Genomic DNA, 9,549 nt, shown 5'->3' on the forward strand with positions numbered 1-9,549 from the left:
AATAGACATAGCCTGGTCTAATCCTGGGACTGTGTGCTATAATCCCCATTACATCCAGCTTTGTATGCAGTAGGTCTGAAACCAATGCGTATGCCACAGCTTTGTTCCGTGACTGAAAGGTTATCTGACCTTTGGAACAGCCAGTCTCATTTTCTGGGCTGGCTGTGCCTTTTCCAGAAATACTATGCAGCCTTTTATTTTTTTCCAACTCACTCAGCATGCTGACAGAAATGAACATATGGTGGTTAACATACTTAGGGGCATTAATGAATCAATGCTGCATGTGCAGAGAGAAAAATGAGATTTAGATAACACTGATTAGAAGAGTCTAACAGCAGGATTTCCCTGTGTAACCTGTGGCAGCATTGTGGACACATCAACAAAAGCCATTTGAAGCTGAAGAAATACTTTTGGGGCTCTTCAGTGCAGTGATGCACTCATTTTTTTTAAAGCATGTATAAATATAGAAACACAGCCACTACAGCTATTTCCTTCCATAGTTTCCATACTCACACCTTGAGATTTAATGGGAAAAAATTGCAAAACAAACCCCAAACCTACACAACAAGTCAGCCTTTTGGCCCATTATACATATTAAGTAGTACCTTACTCCACAAATATTCCCATTTGAGTCAATGGGACAAATTGCTGAGTAAGGTTCTTCTCCTAAGTCAAGAATTACTTGGCAAATTTGTCCAAAATGACAAGGTTTATGTCCCAGAATTGCAATATTGTACAAAGACTAGGGGATTTTTAGCTCTTAAAAAAAAAAGATTTATACAAAAAGCAAAATGCACAGAAATCATAATGCACAATCCACTGATATCATTAAGAAAGGGTTTGAAAGAGCTGTGTTCCCTCTGTATTTGGAGTAGCTACAAAATATGAATTTGGTGCTAATAGCAAACCAGTATCATGTTAGAGAAATGATGCAACGCAGCAATTTATATTGATTGTGTTCCAAAACACAACATACACACCTTATTTAAAGTGCCAACCTTTAGCTAATGCGATACATTTTGAAACTTATTTGGTTCAAAATGCCTTGTATTTTCCAATTCTCACCTGATTTAGCAAAGGGGAAAAAAAAGAAAATTATATCCTTGAAGGATACTAAATGAAAATTTGAATTACATGAATATGTAATGGAAAAAATAAGCTTTATACCATATTAAAAACATGTAATATGAGCTGCAGTGATATTATATGCTATAATTAAGATTGCAGACTTGCTTCCATGTAGCATGCAGAGTCTATGTTCACAACATTCAATGCTTTCTGTCAATTAAGAAAAACTTCCTGGCTATGTGAAGCAGCAGGATGGCAAACTAGCTGACAAAAGCCATCCATCTCTGGCAGACTGCACTGAAGTGCTAAGGAGAGCCAGTTGCAGGAATCCCAAGAGGGGAGAGAGCATCAGCCTTTGCTTGTAGCACAATCTGGCTGCATGTAGAGACATCTCTACTGTTTATTCCATTCATTACAGTGCATTTTGTTGCATTTGTAGTGGACTGAAACTACTGCAAAGAAGATAAATAACTACAGTTTGGAAGTCTTATTTTGGGATCATTGTAAATATGAACTGGGAATTTTTATTGCATAGCACACTGGGGTTTTTTTCCTAGGTGAAATCATACAGATAAAAAGCATCTTATACTGTGCCTGTTTGTTTTAGAAGTCTTCTGTTTTCCTAAGGTGCCTGTCAGAATGCAAACACAACAGTGGCCATTAGACCACAGCCAGGGAACTGCAGCTGGTCTGCAGAACTCTATTGCCTTCTAATTAAAAGCTTGACAACAAGAGTGCCTGGTGAACCCAAGAAACTTGGGTGCTGAGAAAATCCCATTCATTCAAACAGTTTAGGAAACTCTTCTGTAGTACAAAATAATATTGACACTTAGACTTATTTTTATACGTACTAGTAGGGATAATATGATACCATGTACCTCTACTCTAATTCGCTTGGCAAATTGCATTTTAATACTGTACAATGAGAGTCCAAATACAAGTTTATTCATATTATTCATAGGAATAAGTGAAATAAATATGTATCCAGAACTAGATTTATCAAAAATACTTTCTTATCCCTATGCTTTATGAATATGTACAATTGTTGGTCTGAAAGAAGTCCATTTTGGTCCATTCCTTCCTCTGAGTTAATGGTTGTCAATGTTTTTCTTCCCCTCAATTATTTGCCTTGTTTTTATCTTCAAACAAACAAACAAACAAAAATCTCTAGCTGCTTCTCTTTATGACCTTTGTTATTCATTTGGCAGTGAGTCAAACAAACTTCTTGCCAAATCATTTTGTTCTCATTTTGCCTTGGCTAACATTCAATGCCCTGTCTCTCATTTCTGCCGCTGGTTCAAATAGTTTTAGACCATTATTTATCTCTCGTCTGTGCAGAGCTTGGTGCACATCAGTGACATTCCCCCTTTTTCTATTCCCTTATAAAGATGACAGACCCAGTTTATTTAAAGTTTTTATTAGATCTTTCAGTCTCTTTATCTTTTGCTGAGCTCTGCTCCACCTTTTCTATTATGAGGTTTAGATAATAAAGACCAGACTGTGTTGTTCTTCCTTGTGTTCAATGTGCATTTCACCAGGAGCGATCACACTGCAGTCAACAAAGGTTGCTCATGGAGTAAGGTACTACTCAACTCAAGATTCACAATCTGCCTTGGAGTGATCAGGACTATACACAATATTCCAAGTTCAGAGAGGTAATTTCCTCTGCTTTCAAGTACATCTTTACTTACGTGGTTTATAATGTTATTATTTAGCTTTTGCTTCTGATTAGTTTTATTTAGAAACAGATATTTTTAACCTACCCGTAGCATGCTGGTTTATATTTAATCCCACTGATGGCTCAGTCTCATATGTTGAGCATCTTAATGCTAGAAATGAAGTTAGTCCTAGTGTTAATATCGTTTTAGTAACCAGCTTAAGTCCCCTTACCTCCACACTGGTGTAAGAAGGAGCCATGGTCCTGCTTCCATTGCAGTCAACTTTGGGACCATATAAATGCCATACAAAGGACAGGTCTACAATTGTGCCTAGAAATACCCTATTTTATGTTTTAGCATATGTTTTGTATTTATTCTTTCCCAATCAATGTCGCTTTGTTTATGAGATACTTAAAAATTAAAAAGAGTTTATCTACCTCTTTTGATGTCTTTGATAACTCTAGGACAGGCCCTGACAATACCAGCATTCTTAATGCAATCAAATTTCTTGGAACACTGATTTTCTTCAGTACTTTTTCATGTATATATATGACTGATTTTGATATCCTTAATATGATCTGATATTCATTAAATATTGTGCTGCAAGCAAGAAAAGAATGCTTATCTCTTTTTCAGTCATACCTATTACTTTACTGTATGTCAGGCAGAGTAGTTACAGTTTTCTATACTTGCTTAATTTACTCCAAAACTTTATCAGAAGTTAGACAAACCACCAAACAGTTTTTATCTATTCTCACCTCTCATATTTTTACACTTATGAAATTGCATTTATATTTTACGTCAAAATTTCTATGATTCTATTGAGCTCTTTCTGTGTTTCAAATTAATTCTTAATTCTCCAGCCACTTGGAATCACTTTTCCTTATTTTATAATTATTACTACATGGCATACGTAGCCACAGGTGTAACTATGCTTATCTTGGACCACTCCTAATTCCAGCCTATTCTCCCTGCTTCTCCAAGCAATTTGCTTCCATTTCACTCCACTACCCACCTAGGGCAACCTCTCAGAAATATAAGAACAATCTCCCATCTCTACAGCAAGACATCCAAGCCCTTTGTGTTTCTCAAAACTACAGTGAGAATGCCCCTTGCTTTTTAATAGAGTAGCAGTAAATGTTTGACTGCACTAATCATAGGATAGTGCTCATTTGACTCTTTGCAAATCAAGCATTTGTAAATAGCTACACATGTGAGTGCACGAGGACATAAAGGAGTTCTCTCTTCTTTCTCCCTTTTTTTGCTTTTGTATTGGTCAGCCATGGATACTTTATGCCATGGAGGAGCACAACAAGCTTGGCTGTTAGGGAATAAACAGATCACCAGAAGTACACGTGTTGCTGTATATTTTGAAGGAACACATTCCAATTTTCTGTGTTAAAAGAGTGCATAGCAGTTTTGTTGGCTGAGACCTATGCAGTTTAGAAGGTCTGCCCTTGGCAGCATTTCCAACCAACTACCTCATACAATGTGCATGAACTGCTCTCCTAGCCTGCCCCAAGCACTCTCTGCCTAGACCTCTTCTATCCTTCTCACCTTGCATGGCATCAACTTCGAGTTTAGCTCCATACACTCTAACCCTGCATGCCAGTGCATTTTTATTTTTTAAAGCAAATGTGTGTTAACTAACTTATTTCCCCAAACCTTCATTTCTTCTTTCTAGTGCACTGTGGTATATGAAATGCTGGTAAGGACAAGGGAATGAAAACATATATCTTCCAATTAAATCTCAAAGGTTATTTTTTTAAAGCACAAAAGTTTTCAGAGAAGAAAGTGTCAGCTTCCATTGGTTATTATAACAGATGTTCCCTTGTGTCCTTGTGCTGGATCTTGCTGCATCCTTAAGTGAGAAGTCACATCAAAGTGTGATCCATTACAGCCTAGCGAATAGTTTCTAATTGTTTCAGTGTCATATAGATGCTCCAAGGCATATCCAGTTAGTGTGTAAGCATGCTTATCAAAGTACTGCCTGTGGGAGCTGTAATAATTTGGAGAGGCTGCTGGGTGGTCTCCTGGGGTTTGATGAGGGGACATGTCTGAATGCAGGTAGTCTTTAGCAAGTACCAAACTAGATTTTGATATTCGATCAGAACTGGGGCTGCTAATCCTAGACAGTGTCGTGGGGCTGTTGTCATAGTCATTTTCATGTGGGCTCATAATCTTTCCGTCTCGCTGCGGTATGTGTTCACAGGGAGGAGTGTTGGCAACCGTCGGGACACGGCAGACATCCCCTGCCAACTGCTGCTGAGGGTAGTTTGCAAAACAGATAGCATGCTTCTTCCCTGTGCCATTAATGGACACCAGTGGGTCAGGAGTGGTTTTCCGCAGCTGTAGCCTGTTTTCTTCTTCTTTAATCATTTGCTGGGTGGCTCTTATTAGAGTTTCAATTTTGCTGGGCTCATGTGGACTGCTCTGATATTGTTCAGCACGGTATCGGTCACCTGATTCGCTGGCAGAGCCAGGATCAGGTGAGCTAACGACACTGTCCTCATCCCAGTGTCCTCTTCCTAGGAAAGAGAAAGGAGACAAGCATTGAGGACTAAGCAGGCAAGTGATCTTGAAGAACAAGCAATCTGAACCTTATTTTAAAGACAAAAAGCCAAGACAGAGGTAAGTGACTCCTGACAGTCACCAAAAAAGAGCACGGCAGATCCCTTGCAGATCTCAGTGACAAACTCTGTTTTCTAGTGTCTCCACATGGAACAAGTAACAAGCTGGAAATATACAAAGAAGAGATCTAAACACCTCAAGACAGACACCCAGTGCCACCTGATACGCTCTAGGGTAACGAAGCAGCTGCATAAGCCCAGCAGGTATGGCACCAACTCTACAGGAACTCTGTCTTCTGGAGTTGCTAGAGGCCAGGCAAGGTACCCTAGGGCATGTGCCCTCAATGCCAGTGTTCAGACCTCTGACCCCTCACTACCACTTCACATCAACAAAGACTGAGTGAATTTGGGCCATGGTAAAAACAAAAATCACAAGGAATTACAAATGTAAAACATTGCAGTGTGCCTTGTTAGGCCTTTCCAGGAGCTAAAACACAAACAGCATTGAGGAATAGCTTGTGGTCCTGTAGTGGCTTTATGCAGGTTGCACAACAATAAATAACCACAAGTAATGAAGCAATTCTTCTTCAGAAGCAGAAGAATCCATAGCTGTTAGACAGGGTTACTGTAAAAATGTGATGCCCTATCCCAACGCACAAATATTTGTTTTCAGAATGGGAAACTGACTATATTCTTACCTCTCTTAAAAAAAAATTAGCCCCATAGACATATCAGAGAAAGTGTTCAGCTTGCAAGTAGCAGAAAGGACAGAATCATAGCTGTCTGTACTTAGTAGGAGGAGAGTGACCACGAAACCTGAACGGTCAGCTAAGGCCACATTATGATAAAGGGCTTGATTTGCCCTGCAGATGGGCACATGTTGGACTTTAGACATGTTACTCAATGATGCCTTTGCCTCAGTACATACAAAGTCCTCGTTGGGGATGAGGCCTGTTGGGTTGGTTGACAGGACTCCTCAAAATAAACCAATTTTCAGACTAGCACAAGGAGTTCCCCCTGATCTCTGTTGGGTCAGGACATACAGATCTGTTTGGTGGCAGACCACTACCACTGTGTTGCAGAGTTCACAACAAAAATCAATGATGGGCTTTTACAATCAATATATCCTGGCATTTTCTGGTGGAAGCACTGTGGAGTATCATAGGCATGAATTTATCCTTCATATCCTCTTTAGACTTGGACCTAAAATGGCTTGGAGATGGAAGGGAACTCAAGTCACCAAAGAACACAGTACATCTAGCACACCATGCCACAGTGGGGAGCTGACCAGCTACAACTCTGATCCACATGCTCAATTTGTCTCACTGCACAAACCATATCTGCAGTGTCCCAGACTCCCTGAGTGTGACCAGAAACACATGGGCTCATATGCATTATCCAGGGCTTGCCATACTGTTCAGATAGTTGTCATTACTGTAAGGTGACCCCAAGCCAGAACTAATGGAAGATACATTAAAAGAAAAACAGAAAAGGAAAATATATTTTCTGCCCAAAAAAGTCTGCTCTGACAGCAATGTTCACAGAGTGTTGTCAAAAGAAGTTTTGTTTGTGAAAGGCCAAGGTTTGCAACCTAAATGAAAAAGGCACATGGACAGGGGAAGCTGAGATGTTCCTCTCCTCAATTAAGACCAACCTGTCAGGATTTTCCCCCAAAGCTACATGCAGACAGAAGGCCTACTAAAAAATGTAAGTCTTGATACAATAATAGATTCAGCACCTGGAATTACAGTAAAACCAAGCAACAAACTAAAATTAAATTCTATTATCCATTTGCATTGATTGTCCTTGATAAAGGTGGGGAATAAATATCTACACTTTTGCATTTGTACCTCAGTATGATATTTCTACACTCAGCAAGAATTATCATGCATAAAATCTGCTAGCAAAATTATCCTACTTCACACAATTCTCTTTTTTGGAGAAGAAAAAGCTAGAGAAACACAAGCAGGACAGAAGTACAGAATAGACACAAGGTATGTTCTCACAGGAAAAGTAGAGAACAGCCCTCATCAGCAAAATTTAGCTGTTCTTCCTTTCCTAGTTTTTCTCTGACTGCATTTTCTAGAATTTCTTGCTTAGTAAATTTTCTAATCTCAACATAATTTTCCTCATTGGAGTAAAATAGCACAGTTGTTTTATTTACAAAGCCTCGTTCCACAAATCAGTGAAATAGTACTAATATAATTAGCTTTAAAGAGTTCTTTAGAGGCAGCCTATGTTTTGATAGACTATTTCAGTAGAAAATAACTCTTTTCTCTTGTTGCAGCATCTCTCCTTACAAGTTTGACCTCTGACTTTTGAGTCAGTTACTGTGTTCCAAGCCTCAGCCTACAACTTTTAGACTAAGGACCTTCAGACTTTTCCAAACCCAACATCAGGCTTTTGCTGTGATTTTTTTTATTAACTTCAGCCTCTGAAAATGTGCTAATGCACTGAGTTTGCAACCTGTCAGGTATCAAACAAAACTTCAGGTTTGGTGATGGAGGAATTCAAATTAGCCAAAAACATATAGCTAAGAATACATATTTGAATCCAAGAGCAAATGTTAAATTAATTTGCCAGTTTTAAATAAAAATTAGCAGCAAAGCCAAAATTAACAGCAATTAACAGAATCTAGTAATGACCAGTAGAGAAAAAAAAAAGGCATTTAGAGAAGAATTTCTCCAAAGATTTCAAAGATTTTTTAATATCTAGCTTGGACATGGGTCTAATTTTTTTCTAAATATATTCCACGCAAAGTAGTTTGATCTTAAGATAAATAAATAGCACATTTCTATCAAGTGGATTACTTTGTCTATATTTTTAAGATCATCCTTAAAATCTCACCAGTCAGATAGGTCTTAATTTCACAGATTCAAGAATATACAACAAAATTATATGTTGCTGCATATAAGCCAAACTGTAAAATTCACCTTAAATTTTAAGCATTCCACATCTCCAGAGATGTGATCTCTGAGACAAAGACACACATCAAAAGCCTCTCTCATTTTCCATCTTTCACACAAACAGCTGTGCATTCGCATCACGTTTTTTATCGGAAACGGTGCCACTTTTGCAAATCCTTGTTCTCTCTTACCATGAATCCTGTGCACTGAGGTTATGTGTGGCATACTGTTTTCATACGCTTCTCTGCTCTCAGGGGATGATTTAGTCAGAGGCAGTGCTGAACGAGAGCCCCACCAGCTCTCCCTGCCTGGCTGTGGTGTGCCAAGGAAATATCGACCAGCTTCACATCTGCCTCCTTCACAGGCCTGAGTGTGGAAATGCCTGTCATCAGTCAGCCTGGAGTGGTCAAGTGCAAAACCATAGCAGAGAGCACTGCGGTCTGAGTATTGTCTGTAGGCACAGGAGACATCGTGGTGCTGGGAGCTGGGTCTGTCTGTAGGCTCCAAGAGCTGGGGAGAAGCTGTATCAGTCAGGGGGCTCCCACCCCACTGGCTTTCATGGTCAGACTCAGATCTCTCCGTGTGAAATCCAGAATACTGCAAGACAGGAGAAACAGCATGGAAATTACTGCACCTGGGTGAAATCTGCAAGTAACTGCACTGGAAAGGCAGAGTGTGTATGTGATAGGGTGTTTTTTGTGATTGTGCCCACATGTCTGCACCTTCTGATTGGACTCCTGGTCCTTTCCTGTACAACAGTCTGTAATGAGCTCACAGATGTCAGGACAGACCTCATGAAAGTCTAAAACATCCCGTGTCGTCCCTTAATAGCCATCTCCTTTATGATGTGTAATATTAGATTCAGCAACATCAATGTTGCAACTCAATGTTTTTTTAATATGTCCAGGTTTTTCCTGTTGCTTTCAAAGCTAGTATTTGTGCTCAGCAATGGTGCTCCAATGCACACCAGCAAAATGCTTCCAAAAGGGGTTGAAATAACACTGCTCCTGGAGCATTCTCACATGTCAAATCGAAACCAAATGTATTTCAGGGTTTTTTTTCTAGGAGTTCGCTCTCTTTTCCTCATATTTTGATTGTTGATAGGGTGGTTTTCATACCTGGAGTTGTATATTTGAACCTCTTTCCTCCTATATCTCCTGGTGAGATGCTGTCCCAGGTTGGCCAGGGATGTGGTGACTGCCCCAACCCTGGCAGTGTTCAAGGCCAGGTTGGATGAGGCTTTGAGCAACCTGTTCTAGTGGGAAGGTGTCCCTGCCCAGGGCAGGGGGTTGGGACTAGATGATCTGTAAAGTCCATTCCAACCCTTACATTCTATGATTCTGAATT

The 9,549-nt window shown here is 39.6% G+C and overlaps 1 protein-coding gene across 1 annotated transcript in view; it reads right to left on the minus strand.

Annotated features, from left to right (window-relative positions):
- Positions 1-4,523: 4,523 nt before the first annotated feature.
- Positions 4,524-9,549, minus strand: part of SIM1 (single-minded family bHLH transcription factor 1) — a 46,987-nt gene continuing 41,961 nt past the window's right edge. Inside the window, exons 10-11 of the mRNA XM_009069494.1 lie at positions 8,394-8,799; positions 4,524-5,254 (exon numbers count right to left, since the gene is read on the minus strand). Coding sequence (XP_009067742.1) covers positions 4,524-5,254; positions 8,394-8,799 — 1,137 coding nt within the window. The remainder of the gene's footprint in view (positions 5,255-8,393; positions 8,800-9,549) is intronic.

The sequence above is a fragment of the Acanthisitta chloris genome, unplaced genomic scaffold, assembly GCF_000695815.1.
Source record: "Acanthisitta chloris isolate BGI_N310 unplaced genomic scaffold, ASM69581v1 scaffold2472, whole genome shotgun sequence".
Lineage (NCBI taxonomy): Eukaryota > Metazoa > Chordata > Aves > Passeriformes > Acanthisittidae > Acanthisitta > Acanthisitta chloris.